Consider the following 22,187-nt stretch of genomic DNA (forward strand, 5'->3'; position numbering starts at 1 on the left):
ATTAGTATTATCCTAATAATGGACTCATGTGCAGTTTGTTTTGAAAATACTAAATTTATCTACCCAAAAGGACTAGAAGAGGATCTTCCACTGACTAGTCATGGGACTTTGCTTGATAGTTAATAGAACTACATCTAAATTTGATAGCACCTTAAGCTAAGCTAAGAAGCACATTTTCATTACAAGACTGTGAATAAACACTGTACGCAGATAAATTACAGACGTTTCAAAACATTAGTAGTCCTTGGTGGAAACTTAATTTCGAGGGTGTTGTGGGTTTTCCAGGTTGTATGGCCATGTTCCAGTAGCATTTTCTCCTGACGTTTCGCCTGCATCTGTGGCTGGCATCTTCCGAGGATCCTCTGTAGATGCCAGCCAGATGCAGGTGAAAAGCCAGGAGAAAATGCTAGTGGAACACAGCCATACAATCCGGAAAACCCACAACACCCTAGTGATTCTGGCTGTGAAAGTCTTCGACAGCACAACTTAATTTCTGTTCTGAACAGTCTTGCCTAAACTTGCACCCCTGACCAATATATGTGGAGTGTTTTGTCACAAGAGGGAAATAAGAGGGATCATTTAAATTTTTCCAGAATGGATTTCCGCTTCTTAAGTGCTAGTGTCTAAGCCAATTTCCATTCAGTGGGTTAAAGATACCCTACATGAGACCTCAAAATAAGTTCCCATACCCCCAATACAGTCAATAATAATTTAGCTTCACTAGTTTACAATTGTTCTTCAGATGTTTAATATCTTGAGAAGTTCAATTCTATCTCTGGCAGGTAAGGATTTTTTTTCTAACACGAAGGGAATTCCTCTCCAGATTAAGACACTGGTTCTGTACAAAATACATACAATTAATAAACTGAGGAACAACTTCTGACAATTCAGGCTAAGCATATGCTCTACTCCAGTCATTTGTGTTTGTTTCCCTTATAGGGGAGATAGTTATTCACATTAGCATTTTAACTTTATAAAAAGAAGTTTTAAATTTCTTACAATATTTTAACCATATGAAAAAGTTTTAAATTGCATATAAAACCCTAAGTGGCAGCATATATACAACTGACATGCCTGATAATCTGTGACCCCAGGGCACTATGTACAAGCTGAGAAGTGATACAACAGGTGACAAAAAAGCGGGGATGTTGCATATCCTTAATTCTGATCCTTTAATGGACATTTTGACCTCTTCTGAAACTGGTCTGCATCCTTGTCGCATAAGCCTGCCAACCTGTTCTCTTTCTCCTTTTTAACGCTCTTCTTATGCTGCAAAGTTAAAAAGATCAGCTGATCATTCATTCCACTTCATACAGTGTTAAATGCAGACATTTCCCGGGCATGCTTAACTCTCTTCTCTAGCCCCTCACACCCAACTTTCAGCTAAACATTCCATCCATAAGGTCCCTGGTAGCACATTCCAGCTAATCTTTTGAATTCGCACCCAGTCACAGTTCAGGCAGAAATGATATGACCTAGTAATTCTGAAAAGAGTGATTAATATACTATAAGAAACGGGATCTGTTTCCATTCTGCCTTCTAAAATTTGGATTTTGAATATAGTATTTAATGCCCAATTTTTACAGGAAGGCAGAATCCTAAAAAAAAACCAGATACAATCACCCTAAATTTATAATAAACATAGAAGAGATACTAACTAGAACACAGGCAAAACCTTTTTTTTGGAAGATGTTTTATGAGTGCAGATACGGGGGGGGGGGGGGGTATTATGCTATTATGTGTAATTTGATTATACAGTCTTCTTTACCAACTCCATAGCAGCCTGGTTAGTGCACTTGCTCCTGATGTCTGAAGAAGAAGAAGACTTTATTTACAGTCAATGACCAGATATCTCCTGATGTCTGGGTTGGTAGCTGTATTTAGGCCAGGAGTGCTACTAGAGTTTGCACAGTACTGTTTTTTAGCACCACCTATATTGTACTTTTTAATTTAGTTTTTAATCTATGTATTTATTCAGTGTATTTTAAATTACCAGCCTTGAGCACTGATGCACAGGGGGTGGGGGTGGGTGGGCAGGCTGTTAATCGAAGTATAAAATAAATAAATAAAAAGCCCTTGGATTGCAAATATGGGAAGAGACCACAGAAGCCCTTCTGCTGTGTTTAGCATTGCTGGAGATTAAAACACCACGTGAATATTATTTTGCATGGGGTTAAAGTTTCAGTCAACACATTAGAAAAACTGAAAGGAATAAACTAACAACCATTAAAAAAATTAACATCACACAGTTGAGCATACTCTATCCTAAAACCCTTGACTGTATTCTATACGAGAAACAAGAGAACACATGCTGGGGACAGCCAAGGAAATAGAGTATCACTTCTGAGACTATAGTGGATTTTCAAGCCTTTCTTTGCAGCCATACATACTTACGACTTGTTTTTTAAAATGAAAGCCAAGATCTCTCAGCATAGGTCGTCTTCTCCCCAGTTTGCACGTGTGGGCACACTACCCAGTCCATTCTAAATGTGTTTACTCATTTGTGTTAGCCCACAGATTATTTTTGGAATCCTGCCAGAATGTAGCCCTTGTTTTTGGAAATATATTTTGAAGATAGGAATGGATTGGGATCGTTTTCTATTTTTTTACATTTGCACGCAAACACTTTTCATTGCTTTACCAAAGCCGGAGCCAAGAATAGATCCAACTGTATTAAAAAGCTGGTACTTTTAGCTTTTGACACATTTGCAGCATGCCTGGTACTTGGAGCCAACAATTTAATTGTGCCGAAGCAATTGACACTTAGCTTTGCCTTTTCCTGAAATCTACAGAAGGGACAGAAAATGCATCAGCTACCTGGAAGAATGGCACACCGCTATTGGTATGAATGAGCAAATTGGTCTCCAAAAAGGATTTTTCACTCGACAGGCTGTCATTGGTGTCTCTGGTTTGCTCTTCATCCTCCAAAGTCTCCTGGGGACACACAAGAGTTACCTGTGCTATTAGTAAAGACACAGAGATGGGTCATTTTGACCGGAGTATGACAGGAGTACACTTCACACACAACAAGCAGGCCGCACAGCTTGTCACCAGTTGTGACAAGAAATAAAGCATTATATCTTCAGGGAAGCCGTTTGTGGTAGGTCCATTCCCTCACCCCATAAGAGTTTCCATGCATACCTTATCCAAGGCCTCTTCAGTCATGGACTCCGCAGCCTCCTGAACAGTGGCAAGCTCCAGCTGCCGTTTCCTTAATGTCTGAAGCAACAGGTCACGGGGTTCTGCTTTCCTAATTGCTACAGGGTAATGGTAATCTTTTCTTTGTGGGGTGGCCCCTTCAAAAATAAACCAGGTGTAAGTATCGCATAAGCCTTTTCTTTTCTTTTCTTTGTAGGAAGCTGTCTAAGAAAAGCCTGTGTCCCTCCCTCTTCTCTAAATACCTGTTGGGACGTCCACTTGGAGTTCCGTGCTCATGAAGCTATGAACCCGTGTCCACCCATCTTCTGCTTCCTCCAGGAGTGCCTCTTTTTGTTTCAAAAGCACGTCATAATCTTTCCGCAACTGGTCAAGAAGCCTCTGCAGGGCTATGTCTGAAGCACCCTTCTGTCTATCAAGGCAGTGTGTGATTTTAGCAACTGATACATCACAGCTGTCATCAAGAGTCTAGGGAGAAAGCAAAAATTTTCAGTGTATTGCTAGAGTCCCCAGTGCAGATTAAGAACATGAGATTCCACGTTCAAAGAACCAATGATTTTATAGATAGCAAAACAGGTCTTCATTCCAATTGCCTCCTTTATTGTGTTTCATTTTGCTTTTACAATCGCCCATTAGAAAGCCAGGGATCACTGAAGACAATAGCTCAATGAGAATCTCCTTTAATTTCCTTGTGAAGTTGTAAAGAATGTGTGTTCTCTGGGATACTGGAAGGCACTTGGTAGAGACAAGTGCAGCTTGGGATCCATGGAGAAGCCGGGAGCCATTTTCAGAACAGGGAGAACGGTTGTAGTCTTTCCATGACCCCTGACTCTTTTCCGCCAACTACTGTTAGAAGGCTACACATATCACTTTAGGACTCACCAACTCTCTCAGCCAGACAAATAAACAAACCACAAGAAAAAAGATTAAGGAACCCAATTGATTAAGCAGGTACTGGAAATGGAAACCATACTATAGGACAGTGATAGCAAACCTTCTTGAGACCGAGTGCCCCAACTGCAACCCAAAACCCACTTCTTTATCGCGAAGTGCCAACACGGCAATTTAACCTGAATACTGAGGTTTCAGTTTAGAAAAAACGGTTGGCTCCGCTCTGCACCTCTCTAGCATCTCCGTCTCCTCTGCCCCCACTTCGGGCAGCAGCCACCCAGAGCACAGGCACCAGGCCCACCAGTCGAGTACTCCCTGCTCGCCGCAGTGCGCGCATGTCGTGCTCAGCGGCCCAGACAAGCCTGGATGTGTGTGGGGGTGTGTGTGGCATTTTCTGCCCCCCACATGATGAACTCTGCGTGCATGCCCACAGAGAGGGCTCTGAGTGCCAACTCTGGCACACGTGCCATAGGTTCGCCACCACTGCTATAGGACTTGAAGATCAAGCTTTTACTGGCATCAGCTGGCTTCTGGTCCAACTTTTCCAACAAGTGGTGTTTTGTGTATAAAGAACATATGGCACCAACAGATAATTTATTCTGGACCTTAATAGGTTGCTTGGAATATTAAGGTCATTTTTAATCACAAAAGGAAGCTCCAAGGTCCTTAGTGGAGCTTATTTCCACATTAACACATCCTAGGATTTTAGCCTACAGAACAAAATGCTGTTGTCAGCCAAGTAATTTTCACCACTCAGTATGACAGCGTAGGAAGCGTTACATATGCTTGTCATCGTCGTCTTATCCACTTAAAAAAGTTACTTTAAGGTAGTTTGTGAATTGCAAAATAAGACAAGGCTGTCTTACCTTGCAGAACCTTTGCAGGTGTTCCTTCCTGCTTTTGAGGAAGTCGGTCTGTTGATCGATAATGAAGCCTATCTTTGTTGCTGTGTTTTCACCCTGGTTGCTGGCTTCCTGGCACACACTTTTTAGGCTGCTGCTCAGACATTCACAGTGACCAACTGAATTTAACAATATTTTTATGTTTTTTTCATTCAGTTGTTCAATCTCCTGCGGAAAGCTGCTCAGAGGCCGAGTTAGCTTGTTCTGCTGGGAAGCAACGGTGTTGGCAAGTCCTGCAGTTTGCCTGTAAAAATAGATTTAGCAGCAAATGACTAAAACTGAGGTAGCAGTATTGAAAAATTAGCAATAAGGCAGGAATGAATTTGGTTAGCTATCATGGGACTGTTCTGCACAAGTTAAGAATGTTAATACAGGAGTAAGATTACTACTTAGCATTTTTTAACTGTTTCGTGCATGTGGCAATTCTATCACAACTCACACTACTCCATCAATTGTGGTGATCTGCCCCGAATATTGTTTAGTACATAGGTGTCAAATGGAAGCCAAGAGTATGCTATTAGGCATTTTGCCAATAAATATTCAAAAAAATTGGAATAATTGTTTAGATACATGATATATACACAATAACTGTGACCAAATTTAAAACAGAAGGGTGTCCATGCCAGGAGGCGTGGACATCACTATCAAATACTGTATAGGGTGTCCTATGATTTATGCTAAGGTTATTATGATAATCATCATTTATAGCTCATAGTTACAATGCTATTTACTATTCACAACTGCTACCATAATTTATTGTCTATTCTTTATTCTATTACAAAGATGACTAATTTCTGGCCACTGGGCCAGAAAGAATCCCTTTATAGTATGCCTTTAAATATCAGTTTTAAAAACATCTCAACTTCCAATATATATAGTCCCCCATAGTTGTTTGTTATTGTAGAAAATACAACTAAAGGATGAAGTCCCAAAAATTAGTATGAAAACATCATAAATTAGCATTAGATACTACACTCTCCCACTTCAAAAATTAGATTTTTACGTTTAGACCAGTGATGGCGAACCTTTTCGAGACCGAGTGCCCAAATTGTAACCCAAAACCCACTTATTTATCGCAAAGTGCCAACCCGGCAATTTAACCTGAATACTGAGGTTTTAGTTTAGAAAAAACGGTTGGCTCCGAGGCGTGTGTTACTCAGGAGTAAGCTTGGTGGTAGTTGGTGGCTTTGCTTTGAAACAACCATGCAACTCTTCCAACGGGTGAACCACGACCCTAAGAGGGTTTACTCAGAAGCAAGCCCCATTGCCAGCAACCGAGCTTACTTCCAGGTGAAGGATCACGCTTTAGTTCTTCGCATGAAAATCAGTGGGGTCTAACAGCGCTTAACAGGGTTACCTACACTGCTTCCCCAAAACTAGGTGTTAGGTTTAATGCTAATAATCGAGCCCAGCGACCCAGGCCAGCCTAGATGTGGGGGTGGGGGGGACTCTGCACGTGCCCACAGAGAGGGCTCTGAGTGCCACCTCTGGCACCTGTGCCATAGGTTCGCCACCACTGGTTTAGACTGTTCCAATTGTTTTTTCTTGTCAAGGTGGAAAGCCTGTCAGTGATCTGACAAAAACTGCAAGATGTTTGCATAAGCTTTGAAAACGATATTTCAGAGATCAGCAGCAAGAGATTCTTACACAGTTAGGTTTTCCTGCACAGCAGAAATATTTCGCTTCAAATGACTTCCTTTCTCTTGCAGCCCTTGGATATTCTCCTGGGTCTGTTGCAGAGAAGCCACAAGCTGGGCTATACCCTAGTATAAAATGTAAAAAAAAAACCACAGAAGTATTAAGAAAACGTAAAATTATTTTTTAAGTTTTAGAACCTCTGGTCTTAAAAGCACAGCTAGTTACCGAAATTAATTCAAATTTACTTCCAAGTATATTTTTGCATTACTTTGCAAGGTTTTTGTACAACTTTGTTGATATCTTTTAGTGGGATAGATTAGATATCCAACATGGGTGGCAACAGAGCCGGGCTTTCAGCAATCTAGTGCAAGGCAGAAGGACTGTAGATTTGTATAATCTACCTTTTAGAAGAACCCCAGAAATTCACAACCAGAACCAATGGAAAATAGTCAGTTACCAGTTATATCATGTGTGTCATTCACTGGGGAGATCCATATGTCCGTATGTAATTCCCAAAAAAGGAATAACAATCGCTGGTCAATTTTTAGCTTTGCTAATTTTACCAGAGTCTGTTTCTATTAATTGAATCAAAAGCCGTGGCTGGATCTATAAAAGCCACGTATAAGGCTCTGGTAGGCCCTTCTATACCCGAAAATGCCAGATTGTAAAGGCTTCCACAATGATCAGTGGTAGATTGTCCTCAAGCCTGCTTGATGTGGATATATGGTTGTCTATAAACCAGTCTTCAAGTTTCTGATATAGAAATTTACTGTAGATTTTTGAGGCTGTATTTAATAAACTTACTGGTCGGTAGTTATTGGGATCGGTTTTGTCACCTTTTTTATGAATTGGAATCACTATACTTAATTTCCAACCTTTGGGGAAAATACCAAATTTATTTATATGAGTAATGATCCATATGTGCAACAACAAACCAACATCTACACACTATAAATAATACATGCACATGCCCACTCTCAGTGGAGTCACTCTCTGTATAAATGCACCACCACTCAAACATGCTTGAAACAAGTTATTGTTGGGGGCAAATCACTTGCAGGGAGGTCAGATACTGGCAGTAGCAGGAGCAGTGTAGGAAACCGGAGTACTTGCCAGTTTTACAAGTAAGCCAAACAGAACCCCCAGCCCCTGCGTACACAGTAACAGTGACTTTCTGTACAAGTTCCATGGGGAGTATGAGATATCATCACAGAAACTGACTTCTCTCCACTTTTGCAACATCCCTTAACCTCAAGGGATAAGTCAATGAAACTGCATCTAGTCTTATTCCCAATCAAATTTAGCCATATCAGAGGGGAAATGGCACCTGGGAACAACACCTCCTTGGGGTGCACCCTTCCCCCGCACTAGGGGGCTGGTCGAATGGGCACCGCAGCAGCAGGCCGGCTCCTGGGCCGTCCAAACCACCTGCCTGCAGGCCACTTCTTGCCCTTGCCAGGCTCAGGGAAGGGTAGAAGCCGGCCTGCAGGGCACCACGGCGGGCAGCCCAGGAGCCGGTCTGCTGCTGCAGTGCCCATCCAAGCTGCCCCCGTGCTCCAAGGGCCTGGGGAGGGAAGGAGGCAACTCAGACGGGGACCACAGCCCTATCTTTGGGTGTGTCCTCCACGCTGACCCAGCTTGTCTGCGCGGGATGGGGGGCAATTTTGGGTGGTACATCCGAGTCATGTGGTCTGAGACACTCTGTGCAAATCAACCAGATATCCTTCACAATTCTTCTGTCAGATATACAATGGCATTCATCTTCTCTATAGGATATGTACACATATACACACAAAGATTAAAGCACTAGATAGGACTAATAAGTCACTGGTCTACCTCAAAGCATCAGCTTCCCAGAATGGCTGCACATGTTATGCTGCAGATATTGGCCTAACATTTTTTTACTTCTTGGGATATTGAAAAAAAGAAGAGAAAATACCTCTTCATGGGCCTGCCTTGCCAGTTCCATCTCCTTCTCCAACTTTTCAGAATTATGATAAAGTTCAGCCAACATCTGACAGCTGTCATCCTGCAGTTTACTTAAATCACGAGTATGGTTTTCAAAGAAGATAGTAGTTTCCTCTTTAAAGCTTTTCACCTCCACATCAAAAAAAGATAACACACGAAGAGTCAAACACAATACATTTTAGTGGCTTTTTCTAAATTAACTGCACAATTGTATGCCACTAAGTGGTGAAACCAGCCATGAGTGACATTCTCTGCCTTTTGCAGAAGTCTGGAGAAAAAAAGGACTGAGTACAATAATTGATATAAGGGCTATTAAAATAATCACCTTTTCAGCCAATGATGAATATTCCTTCAAGTTATTTTGCAGTTGAAAATTAATATTCAGCACAAGTTTTACAACAGGATCAAGACTACTTAACTCTCTGTATATTCCAGATGTCAGCTCTTCCTGAAAGCAAGGAGAGATGTAAGATAGCACTACAGGTTTGGCCAGGAAACTGACGATTGTGGCAAGTGTAAGAGTTCCCACCAATGAAAGAATCAGAGTCTTATTTTCCCAAAGGTTGAATCCAAAGGCTATTTACCACCACAGAAAGGGAAAGAGCAATTTTCAGCAACTTGCCCATCACACTGCAGACAGCCCCTCCCTCAGGCCCCACTTTTAAGAAACAGCATTTCAGGGTTGATCTTATTGACACACGGTTCTGTTCTTGCCGTTGCCACAGACCAACACTGCTCCCCCTCTGAAAATTATCAGGCATATTGCACATGCTTACTTTTCTAGAAAAAAAAAACACAAGAGTTTTTTCTCTCAAAAAGATGGTCCGGCAATCTTTAATAGTGCAGTAACTGTCTACAACCATACTTACTATCAGTTTCTGCAGATCATTTTTCATTTCACATGTCAGAGAGGCCTGCTTCAGGATCTTTTCAGAAACCAGAGACACTTCTGCAGCAACTCTCTCTTTCACGGAACTGAACGCTTCAACAATAGCTGCAGCAGTAACTCCAAAGGCTGACGAATTGGTAGAGAGAAAGTCACCTATTCAAAAGAAGATTTTAACAAACAAGGAAGATGTAGGTAATCACTTTGGTCCGAGCCACTTCATCACCAAATGAATGCTAATTGAAAGAATAGCTCCATTTCAAAGGTTTGGTGGACATAAGAAAAATAAGACTTACCAACTGAGATACTATAATAGTCCAGCATCTGCTGCTGTTTCCAGTAGTTCTCACTAACTGAGTTCTGCATTTTGTTGAAGAGAGCACTCATGTGGTCTGTAAATTCAGTTTGTACCTCGGTATTATGTTGATCAACAGCTTTTTTACGATCTAATTTTGCATGAAGACCTGACACATCTTTGGTAGTTTCTTGCACTGTCCTAAGCAGCTAAAATAAGAAAGATATTTATTTATTTGTATTTATAACCCACCCTCCCCCAAAGGATTTTGTCATGTTTTGCATTGCCATCACTTTCACTATGCATCAGAATGAAACAACTGGTCACACAAAACTGAATCGTATCCAAGATTATTTTCTAAAATGAATGCCTTTATAGGATAGCAGGTTCCTTCATGGGGGTTATGGTAGAGACTTATCTGTTTTCATAATCAAGCTCCATGTAGTGACCAGGGAGGATTTCCTCCTTTTAAAACCTTTGACAGATTGTATTTTTATCAATATAGCAACATTAAAAAAAAGGGGGGGTGTTTCTCTTTAGAAACGGCCTCAACAGCCTTCCCAGCCAGCAGCCCCATGAGGTAGGGAGTTTCATTGAGTCCTTGCCTGCTCATAAAGGAAAAACAGGGACACAATTCCAAAAGGCCCTTCAGCACCTTGACCAAGCTATACCAGTGATGGAAGGGGAAATTTTTCAGTAAAGAGACCTTATGCATAGAGGTTATCCATAGACCTGAGACATCCTACTAGTTCTCTAGGCAAGACTAAGGAGATGATAACCATCTGGAGGATACAGGGCTTTTACAAGCCTCCTTTCTATAATGGATGCTTCCTTCCCTCTAAGAGAGCAACTGTGACCCTTCAAACAGGACCATGTCCATAGTGAATCAACTATGAACAATTCTGCAAAAATCTGGAATGATGAACTGTGCCACCTTATTGGCTGTTCCGTGAAGCTTTTCTTCTGTGACTTCCAGAACTGATGTCACATACTCTTCTTCAGTAAGAAGAGTCTTGGTCACCTCCAGGTGCTTCTGAGTGTCTTCAAGTTCTTGTTCCTTGACTTGTAGCTCTGTTTTGTACTGCTCAAGCTCATGTTTGTGAACTATGAATAAATCAGTGACCTGTATTGGAAGAAACATTTTTAAAAGCTATATTAAAGTCGCAAGGAATATCAAGAAATCCATCTTGATTAAAAGTGAAAAGGCATAAATCAGAAGTGACCAACATAAGCATATCATTCATTCTAAAGATCTTTACCCTCAAATGCAGAGATTATTATATTTCAAGAAATGGAGTCAATTGTTTCAGCAATATTTTGGCTGGGATATTTTGGCCGTGGGGAAAACGCCTTACACTAGTGGAGTAACTTGAACACTAGAAACCAAATAAGGCAAAGTTCATACAATTACCTACTTTGGGTTAATCAACCCATATCACACACATTAACCTTTGAACTTTCATTCAAAGATGCAAATAAAGCGAGGGCGGCACTGGAGTGATTTTTCCCCTCTGAACTGGTTTCTTAACTGCGCAAAGTTCTCCTGCATTCAAGGCGCATGCTGCAAAGCCAGAGAATGTACATTCCCAAAAGCCTGCACGTGGAGTTCCAGAAATCCCTTTAGTAAGACTTCCAATGGTGAATGCCTCTCTCAGAGCTCCACAGGGATTCTAAAGAGTGCAGGTGAGAGATGGATTGCATTCTCTTGGCAGAATAAAGCATTGGGCCAGGACTGTACAGAAGGAAAAAAGGACACTAGCATAGCTTACCTCTTTCCCAGTGCCACCACTAGATGGCAATATAAGCACGGCTTACTGAAGAGTTCTGTAAAAAGGGAGGCTAAAAGAGGAAGAGCTGGAAGAGAGGCAAGCCAGGTCTTTTTGTTTTACACAGCGCTGGCTTGAAAAGCTAGTCGGAGGGTCAGCAAAGACCAAAAATAAAGGCTGGCTGGTAAACCAGGGGAAAAGTCTCCCACCCAGACAGCCATACGAACAGTTTCCTTTATTTGTATGAGTCTTCTATTAGAACCTGAGTAAACAGCCAGAATGCTTCATTTTATTAAGGCATCAGAAGTTAAATTAGTCTCTACACTAGTGGTTCTCAACCTTCCTAATGCCACGACCCTTTAATACAGTTCCTCATGTTGTGGTGACCCCCAACTCTAACATTTATCCATTTTACAGATGGAGAACATTGATGCAGAGTCTTAGGTGACCCCTGTGAAAGGGTTGTTTGACCCCCAAAGGGGTTCCACCCCCCAGGTTGAGAACCACTGCTCTACACGATATTCATATCTGCGAGGAACTAGGAGTTTCAAACTGATGGCTTACCGAATGGCCTTTGTGATATTATCCATACTCAGTTAAGCTTTCTTTTAACCAACGTGCAATGTTCGTTTTTCTTAGCTCGTCTTTATTTTCTGGAATGCCAGGCTAAAGGCATAAAAGTGTGGATGAGTGTGTCTTGGCAGGATTGTGTGTGAAGACAATCTACAACAAGCAGTTGAGCCTGTTCCATTGTTTGGAGTCTACACAAGCTACAAAAGCAGAACTTTTTATACACATTGAGTTCCACTTTGCAGGGAACTCAAAGGGAGACTGGGACTGGGAGGGCCTCCCCCACCTCAGCTTTTCTACAGTGGGGCATTGGCTGTCTCTGACCAAGGTACTAAAGAGGTCTCTGAACCATACCCACAAAGTCTCCAGAATCAGCCCACTGCAACCTCCTGAGGAGCAGCTTAGACCAGCATTAACCAGATTACTGGTCTCTACTTGTCATCTAAAATTGGAATGAAGGGCTCCATGTTCTGATAGTTCCAGTCTTAACACCAAAAATGATGCCAGATGATGCTACTCTGTTCTATCACATTTATATTACGGGGCCCATAGGACTTCATCTTGTCACCCATACTGCTTAGCGTGTATGTGAAGCCATTGGAGGATTGGCTGTTGTGGGTTTTCCAAGCTGTGCGGCTGTGGTAGTTTTTGCTCCTATTGTTTTGCCTGCATCTATGGCTGGCATCTTCAGAGGCAATGTCACCGTGAGATGTGCTTTTCTCCATGGCAGAGCGGAGTGTCAGCAATAGATGTGGGCGAAACGTTAGCAGTGAAAGCTACCAGACCATGCCACGCTGCCTGGAAAACCCACAACAGTCAGTTGATTCCAGCAAAGCCTTCCACAGTCCACTGGAGGGTGTAATTCGGAGACTTGACATGTCAGCACGTTACTAACAACCAGGACTCTGATTCCTGGATCTGTGCAAGGCTCTGGATGTTTCAAATTGATACCAGAGTTGGGAGAGAAATACAAAGAGGCTAATAATATTAAGACGGAGGATTGTGCCTGTTCTTTAGGGAACTGCAGCTCCATCTAGGATCAGGTTCACAATCTGAAGACACTGTTCAATTGAGCCCTGTAGATCAGTGATGGCGAACCTTTTCAAGACTGAGTGCCCAAATTGCAACCCAAACCCCACTTATTTATCCCAAAGTGCCAACCCGGCAATTTAACCTGAATGCTGAGGTTTTAGTTTAGAAAAAACCGGTTGGCTCCTTCTTTTTCTGCCCCACCCGCTCGAGCAGGGGCCAGCCTGCTCTAGCCTCCAGCAAGTCCCGCACGCACCGCTCTGTGCCTCTCTAGCATCTCTGCCTCCTCTGCGCCTTCCCCCTCGGGCAGAAGCCACCTGAAGCACAGGCACCAGGCCCACCAGCTGTGTCCTCCCTGCTCACTGCAGTGCGCGCACATTGTACTCAGTGACCCAGGTCAGTCTAGATGTGTGTGTGTGTGTGTGATTTTCCGCCCCCCACATGATGAACTCTGTGGGCGTGTGCCAACAGAGAGGGCTCCGAGTGCCAGCTCTGGCACCCGTGCCATAGGTTCGCCATCACTGCTGTAGATGGACCTCCTTGTGGCACCCCTTGCAAAAAGCACTGTTGATCAACTTTGTTTTATTTGCCAGCTAAGCCTTCCCTGTAAAAGCATGTCCTGACTAGTAACACTTTAGTCACATTCAAGATGAATAACCGTAATCTCTTTCAGGTGGAGCTGTTCTTGAAGACTTCACAGAAGAAACTATTAGTTCAGATGCAGCTGCAAGTCTGTTGACTTGGGCTATTTTATGGGTTATTGCAGTTAGCAATTCATCATTATGGAGTTGCGAGCCTCCTGAAAACCCATGCAACGGTAGGTGGCATACAAATGTTTTTGAACGAGAGCTCCCATTGACAGAATAAAATACATTTTATCCAGTTACTGCCGAGGTTGGCAGAGGCTGAATGAAGCAATTAGATAGGGAAGAGTCGCTTTTAAAAAGTTCCGTTTGCAATCAAGAAAACTGATGCTTCTAAAAATGACAGACCTTAGGGCATCCACGTTTTTTGCAAAAGCAGGCCCAAAAACAAGTTAACTTACTTTTTTCAGTTCTTCTTCTACGGCTGCAATTTTCACAATATACTCTGCAATTTGTTCTTCTTGGACAGTCAGCTTCCCATGAAGAGCGCTACAATAGGATCACCATTGAACAAATTAGTGTTTTCTTTGCAAATGAATATGGACAAGACAAAGATTAGCATTCTTACTCATAGCTAGCAAAAAGCTTTCATACTTTGAACGTAAGAGGCCTGCCAGATCAGACCAGGGGTCCATCTAGTCTAGCATCTTGTCTCACGCAATGGTCAACAAGTTCCTCTGGAGGACCATGAATACGGCATAGGGGCTGAGGCCTTCCTGGAAGTAGTGTTCAGAGGTTTACTGTCTCTGAATTTGGAGATTTCTTTTAATCACCATGGCTAGTAGCCACTGGTAGACCTTTCCTTCATGAATCTATTCAATCTTCTTTTAAAACTGACTATGGCTGTGGCCATCACTACATCCTGTGCCACTGAATTCCACTTCATTTCAATCACTTGTGTAAATAAATATTTCCTTTTATTCAGCCTGAATCTACTTGCCACTTCATTGAATGCGCTCGAGTTTGACTAGTTTGGGAGAGGAAGAAAGAGGTCTTTGACAACTCTCTCCACCTTGTGCATAATTTTATAAACCTCCCCTCTTAATTGTCTCTTTTCTAAACTGAAAAACACAAGATCCTCCAGCCTTTCCTTATAGGGAAGCTGCTCCAACCGCTTAATTACCTTGGTTCCCTGCTTCTGCACTTTTTTCAGCTATGTAACATTCTTCTTGAGCTACAGTGACCAGGACTGCACACAGTATGCCTGCATCATATCTATATGGGGGCACGATAATATTGGCCATTTTAGTTTCAATCTCTTTTCTAATAATCTCCAACACAGAGCTTGCCTTTTTCATCGCTGCAGACTTAACTTCATTTTGAAATTAAGAGATTTTTCATATTATTAGTCATGTGATTTACTGTTTATCTATACAGATGCACCCTTTTGAGGAAAGACAATGGTATTAAGCATAAATTGTCTACAAATTACCTAGAGATTCCAAAAGAAACAAGTTCCCTCAATAGGGGCCCAAAGAAGCTTACAACATTTTGAAGATAAAATGGAAGAGCACAGAACAACCAAAACCCGCTGAGGTTGGTTAGGTTGAAAGACAGTGACCACCATACTACTTTCTTTGTGCACATAGCATTGATTCCTGGTAAAAACATTAAAGAAAGATGAAAGACTGATGCCAAGCTACCAGAATTGTATAGTAAATAGATACTCACTCGTAGTTTTCCAGAGAAATGTAGACTCCATTTTTCTCTCGTGCAGCGGCAAGGTCTCGTTTTAAGCGCTCAATCTCTTCTGTGTACTCCTGTTAAAACATCAGTATGAAGGGTTGGAATGCACTCTCTGCAAAACTCATAATCTAATAAGTGACTGCCTTCATGTTGCAACCAACTGAAATGAGCTACAGCACAACAAGCAAAAGTTTTTAACTAATTCATTTATTGATATACAAAGTGTGTATCCAGCCTCTCTGACCTCACAGGACCATCAAAACAGCTAACACAGAAAAACGTAATAATAAAACAGGTCTTGAAAAACCATTAAAACCAAAGGAACACATCATTAAAACAATGATTAAGGGCAGCAGGAGGGGGGATAATTAGGAGCACATCAGATGAAACAAAAGTCTTCACCAGCTGGTAGAAGATTGCAACAGGACAGGTAAGTCTCTTTGGAGACAGAGGATAAGAATTTTGGTGCCAAGACTGAAAATACTATCTCTTGGATAGCAACCTTAAGTCCCAGGTCACGCTTTCCGCACTCATTCAAAACCTGCCTTCACACACCATTTGAAGGTTTCTACAGCCTCTATGAGATCAGCCAGAAGAGCCAAGAGATCAGCCAGAAGAGCCTATTGGTGCCAACCCAGTCCAAATCTCCTACTGATCTCACCCAGGTGAAGAGCATAGGGGGTAAGATGGAGCCTTGTGGGACACACTGACCAAAGGGTTGTGCAGAAGTCCTTGAGCACAATCTTCTGAAACCAACACCCCAGGTCAGAATGGAACAACTACAAAACAGTGCCTTCCAATCCAGAAAGCTCATCCAGAAAGATACCATGATTGATGGCACTGAGAGATCCAAGGGAATCAATAGTCACATTCCTGTCCATGTCCTGGCACAAGTCATCCACCAGAGAAACCAAGGCTGCTTCAGTACCACAACCAGGCCTTGGTTCATGCAGAATGCAGGAGTTGCCTAGCTACCTCCTGTTCAATCAACTTGCTCAAGAATGGAATATTTGAGACTGGCTGATAGTCAGCAAGATCTCCTGGGTCTGGGGTAGGCTTCCTTAGAAATTGACAACCACAGTCTTTATCAAGGCTGGAGTGACCACCCCCTCTCGTATTGCTTCTTTGCTGATATCACTACAATGGAGTACAGCCCCATAGTAAATGAAGGAGCTAAGAGAGGATGCCTGGGAGTCATTTCCTCATTCCAGAGGTCAGTCAGGGCACTGACAGGAGCACCAACCCCTACAGGAAACTCCCCAAGAGCAGCCAGAAAGCCATTAATGTTTAATAAAAGCACACAAACCTTAATAAGTGCCCGTTTTGTGAGCTTCTGGTTCACTTCAGGCTTATTCATGATATTCTTTGCTCTATGAGCATATTCAAGAGTACTCAGTGTTTCCTATTGTACAAGAAACAGACACAGGATCAAGTAAATGTTTTCTATTTCAGTACTTTACTTTTTTTTAGTTCTCTTGTGCATTCCCTTCTCCCTTTTTTTAAAAAAAGGAAATGGAGGCCTCAGTCCTGTAGGACATTCTGCGAATTTCAGTTAAGCAGACTATCACCAACGACCACCCCCTGTACACCCCCACCAGGTGTACAATGCAGGCCTTTAAGAATTTGCTGTACAATAATTAATGCAAGAACCCTTAAGACAAAAAACATACCTCAAGATTTGCTGAAGCTGGAGAAACTGTAGCAATTATGCAAGTTTTTGTGCGTCCTCCAAGGGAGTCCTGCAGGATTCTAGTGAGCTTTGACTCCCTGTATGGAATATGTGGGGTTCTTTCAACAAGAGCAGTTATTACTCTCCCCAGGGTCAACAAGGACTGGTTGATATTTCCAGCTTCACGAGCTCTTTTGTCAACTGCTCCAGAACGGCCTATGTTTTCACTACCTGCCAGGTCAACCTATAAGCAAAGACTTGCCTAGTCAATAAGTTGTTCTAGCTATTCAGAAATAAAATCTTTCCAATAAACCAGCAGAGATGTACACCACAGAACTAAGGCTGCTATTGTTGCATACATCAAATGTGAAATAAGACACTACTTCAGTTTTAACAACTCAATAATCATTCTGATGGTGCCACAAGGACACCATGTCTTCTCCCCCCTTAACTACCCTAATTATTCCTATGTATAATCTCTACCTATATAATACCATTTGTGGATATTCTTACTCACCAAATTTAGCTTCCCAATTTTAACAAGCTCTTCTCCATCTATTGTTGTTTCTTTCATATGCAAGGTGACTGAAAATACTGAATGGGACCGGCTATAAAAGGAGGCAAACAGTTTCAAGATAAGTATTCTGATTGACCTTGAAAAACCCAATTAGTGCTCATTTATACGAACACAGCAGGAATCAACTCAGATCATCTGCTTTACAGAAATATTTTTCTTCATTTTAGTGGCAGATTCTTGAAATCTTGGTTTTGTATTGTATTGCATAAAGAGCTAATTAGGTAAGAACTGTGATCAAGATATGTAACAATTGGTCCAATTTCACCAAAAAATGTTAATGGAGTTCCTAGCTCACCAAATTCGAAACAAGATACATCTTGAAGAATGCAGCTGGGATTTGCAAACACGGACTGCTTCCAAGAACAACAGCCAAGACTTGACCTTAGCACTCCAGTTGCCATATTTTACACCTTTTCCAGTCATAATGCAGCTTCACTTCCCTAACTTTATAAACTCAACCAGCCTCTTATGGACTCAGGGAAATATTGTACGCTGTAGTTTATTCAAGTTATTTACCAGTAACATCAAAGTACACAATTGATCTTATGAAGAAGTAGTCATATTTCTTACCTAGAATACTGATTCATATTAGTAGCTGCTGTGGTTCTTTTAGCTGCTCCCCTTTCTAAGATCTGATAGACCTCATCTTTGTTGTGCACAGTTATTTCTTCCAAACCCTTGATTATTACACCTCTCTGTCAAAATACAATACTAGGTGAGCTACGGCATCCAGAATTAAACCATCTTATGGACAAACCACTTCAGATTTTTACCTTGTTACGTGGATCATCAAACATTTGTAGCTTTTCACCAACATCTGGAGATGGATTCAACAGATCAAAGAGCTCCTCATTGTAAATTTCCAACAAAGACACTTTCAGAGAAAATTCTGTTCCACTTTCTCCAAGCTTTTCAAATATTTGGTGCAGTGTACGGGGAATTATGCCAGCTAGTGGATCCTGTAATAGCGAAGAAGCACATTATGCTAGGATTTTTGTTTAAGTGTAGGAATTTAAGGCTAGCCCTACATATACAAGTACTAAAGCGTATTGTGATTCTATATGACAATTTTTCATTACAATGTTCTCCAGTTTTGTAATCTTTTGCATTGTTTGGTATATACAGTTATTTTTATCTTCTCTGATTTTGTAACTGAATTGGTATGATAGTATTAAAATACTATTTTATTGTATTTTTAAAAAATCTATAATACACCTTGAGTCTCAGCAGGAAAGGAAGACTACAAATGAAGTAAATAAAACAATCAGCCAACAGTCCAAAAAAGTTTAGTAGTTGAGTGCTGACAGTAGTTTACTACATGTGCCGATACTCCTACTCCATTCATGACAAGCTACCAAAAATACCAAAGCAAAGAAAACCATTTCCTGCCAGGCAACAGGAGAGAAATCAGTTTAGACAGTTTTCCCCATGAGGGATAAGCTCTTTAGTCAGGAACTTTTTTGTTGGTGTTCTGTTTCTCTCACAGATAGATGGTTCATCCACAGCTAAGAAAATCTTGGTCAATTTTATTCTCAGTACCCTAAGGAGAACTGAATATATAGGCTTGTATAGAATTGCAACTCTGAAACAAGGAACTTGAAATGAAATTGTGCAAGGGTTTCTTAGCTGCAGAGCTGCACATCCCAACAAGAACAACAACAATTGTTGGCTGTTATAAGAAGAGGAAATCCTGCCAGTGGTGCAGGGGCAAAGCAGTATATGCAGCCTAGTTTAGCTGCTTTTAAAATACATTTTGGGTCATGGTCCATAGCATAATGAACAAGCATACATGATTAGCAGTCATTGGCTTTTGAAGAAATCCAAAGACAGGTCCATCTAAAATATAGAATGCTAGATATTTTGGACAAGGTAAGTTTACATGATGATGTCATTACTTGCAACATCTATGTATGATAAGTACACAGGTTTAAGCTATGTATTTTTCAACAAATTCACAATATTGTTTTACTGTTAGAATTCTAAAGAAACCCCAATGATTAATGATTCCATAACTTTTTCCTAGGAACACAGAATATATTTTACCTCTTCCCAAGTATATTCTTCATTAGGTGATCTTTCCCCTTCCATAGTGAAGGTCTTTCCTGTACCAGTTTGGCCATATCTATACAAATACATATAAGTTGTTAGCACCAAGAACACGTTTTAAAGATGGAAGAAAATTTAATATTACACTTACGCAAAAACCGTACAGTTATAGCCCATAAGTACTTCATCCAAAATGGGGCACATAACACTCCGGTACACATCAATTTGTTTAGTTTGAGCTCCAAAAACCTGTTACAACAGGGAAAAAACACCTCAGTGTGAATGAAGCAGAAGCCCCAACTATTTGCAATAGCATTGCCTCTGGGCTAGGATGAATTGCTACTAATAATCTTCTAAACAGTCCTACTGTTAGTATTCAAATTCAAATTCTTTTGTCTGTGTTAGTCCACACAACACCCTTATGCTCCTTCCAGTACTGAGAAACTCTATTGTTTTTGAAGGGTCTATGCCAATAAAGGCTTGCTATTATATTGTTTTTGAAGGGAATAATTATTTTAAGTACTGCCCAAGAACAGCACTGATGGTAGATCCCATTGCTTTCAAAAGAAATTTGCCCTGATTAAAGACTGACACAGATACCCCTCCGGAAATGCCAGATTACATTTTTCTGAAGAGAATTTGATTCTTCTAAGAAAATGCTAGGGAGCTTCCCTCCCATTTATAAAATAAAAACCCATTTTCTGGAGATCTGCCATTCTCTATAAAGTTATCATTTAAATAGACATGGCTGATAAGATTCAAACCAAACTCTTCCTCTTCCTCAAAAGGCTAGTAACTTGGGGGAAGAAAGGAAATGCTAATGTTTTGTACTTTTTGTTCTTTATGGTGTTCCACATGACTACTATTACCATGTCAAACGTGTAAGTCTTTCTTGCCGTCTTATCTGTAATCCCTCCAGCGCGAACAACAACTTCTTTCCTTGCATTTTCACACTCCACTACAGAATAGGAATTAGCTTTGCGCTCAGCAATACTAAACGGCCTTTAAAAAGACAGCAAAAGATGCAGAGTTTCAGAAAAACATACATTAGAAGATCCAGGAAACATCAATGCAAATATTTTTCTTAAAGGAATAGGATTGATAAAGTGAGATATAATGACATGAACTGACATTTCTGCAGTTCACCAGCACATACTAAAAGCTAAGTTCATACTTAGGATCCCCACGTAAAGAAAAACAAATTAATAATAAGTGATTCTGAAAATGCACTTTGTGCTTTGGAACAAGATAACATCTCATCCTGTTAGCGAAGATCTAACTTCTTATGCAAAAATAAGACACTTAAATATAACTTTTTATTAGAATACTACATCAATAACCGTTTGCAAGAACCCCAGAAATAAGCAGGATGGTCCACTGGAAGTCAACCAGAGGTCAGCCATAACCGCAAAGTCTCTTGTGTAAGTCATAAGGGATTTTTCATTTAGACAACCATTACTTGATCTTCACAAGTATTGTCAGCATGGGATGCCAGTAGGGTGCAATCGTTAAGGGGCAGAACGATGAACACCACCCAAGATCAAAATGCATTAAAGAAACAAACAAAAATCCAGAAAGCCTAACCTACAACACAATGCACTCGGTTGGCAGTGATGTAAAAGACTGCGATCTCTGCGCGCCCCCTGCAAAAGGGCGAGTCTCTCTTGCAAACCCCCCACGGTGGAGTACGGCCTTAGGGACATGGGGTACCAAACGGAGCCACCAAAGGAACTCCCAGGCAGCCAAGAGGGGCTGCTGCCGGCTCCTCCTCCCTGCCTAGAAGCCGGGGATAAGGGAAACTCGCGCCCCGGGTTCTAGGCAGCGAAGAGGGGCTGGAGCCCAGCTCGCGAGTAAGCAGGGCTCCGCAGCGGGGGGAAGCCCCCGGAGGGTTTTTTCCCTCTGGGCGCCATTTGGCCCCGTACGACTCTGCCCCCACTCCAACCCCGCGACGGCTTACCTGCTCCTCACCACCACTTGGATGTTCTTGCCCTTCTCCTCCTTCTTAACATTATTGCCGCACATCGAACTCATGGTCCGGCCACTAGAGTCAAGTCCCGAAAGAAACGAGAGCAGCTCGGAAGGACAGCAGCGCTCTGCGTCCGCCCAACGGCTACTCCGCGCACCACCACCAGGGACCTCCGACTTGCCCCCCGCAGCCCCGTCTCGCGGTTGATCTCGAGACGAAGCAAGAACCCCTCACTGGAGCTCACCCCCCACTAACGCCCCTTCTTTCTAAACAATAATGATAACGACAAAAACGCGCCGGATTTTCAACTGCCCGCCTTGGTTGTCGATACTTTGAACGGCGCGCTCTGCCGCATCTCAGCCAATCAGCGGTGGGCAAAAGCACAAGCAAGGCAACATGGGATTCGTCTTTTTTATTCGTTCAAACCAAGGGATGACGTTAAAATTCAGCGACGCTGGCGTAGGACTAGCTGTACGTCACAATACTGAACGGCATGCT

At 41.8% G+C, this 22,187-nt stretch overlaps 1 protein-coding gene across 1 annotated transcript; it reads right to left on the reverse strand.

Moving 5' to 3' along the window:
* Positions 1 to 724: 724 nt before the first annotated feature.
* Positions 725 to 22,064, reverse strand: KIF11 (kinesin family member 11). The gene is made up of 22 exons (XM_048506529.1): positions 21,681 to 22,064; positions 20,593 to 20,725; positions 19,875 to 19,972; positions 19,721 to 19,799; positions 18,451 to 18,636; positions 18,248 to 18,372; positions 17,618 to 17,708; positions 17,102 to 17,344; positions 16,738 to 16,833; positions 15,417 to 15,505; positions 14,147 to 14,234; positions 10,671 to 10,859; positions 9,738 to 9,945; positions 9,425 to 9,597; positions 8,881 to 9,003; positions 8,527 to 8,685; positions 6,597 to 6,712; positions 4,914 to 5,193; positions 3,402 to 3,624; positions 3,142 to 3,296; positions 2,818 to 2,934; positions 725 to 1,269 (listed from the first exon to the last, which is right to left on the reverse strand). The coding sequence occupies exons 1-22, from the start codon at positions 21,752 to 21,754 to the stop codon at positions 1,159 to 1,161; spliced, it is 3,156 nt and encodes a 1,051-aa protein (XP_048362486.1). The 5' UTR covers positions 21,755 to 22,064; the 3' UTR covers positions 725 to 1,158.
* Between the last annotated feature and the right edge of the window lie 123 nt (positions 22,065 to 22,187).

This window comes from Sphaerodactylus townsendi, linkage group LG08 (assembly GCF_021028975.2).
Source record: "Sphaerodactylus townsendi isolate TG3544 linkage group LG08, MPM_Stown_v2.3, whole genome shotgun sequence".
In the NCBI taxonomy this organism is placed as follows: Eukaryota; Metazoa; Chordata; class Lepidosauria; order Squamata; family Sphaerodactylidae; genus Sphaerodactylus; species Sphaerodactylus townsendi.

Coding starts and splice junctions, on each gene's coding strand:
- KIF11 (XM_048506529.1), bottom strand. CDS start 21,754: ATGAGTTCGATGTGCGGCAATAATGTTAAGAAGGAGGAGAAGGGCAAG. Junction 17,345..17,617: donor AAATTGGGAAGCTAAATTTG/GTGAGTAAGAAT, acceptor CTTTGCTTATAG/GTTGACCTGGCAGGTAGTGA. Junction 10,860..14,146: donor TAGAAGAAGAACTGAAAAAA/GTAAGTTAACTT, acceptor CTTCCAATACAG/GTCACTGATTTATTCATAGT.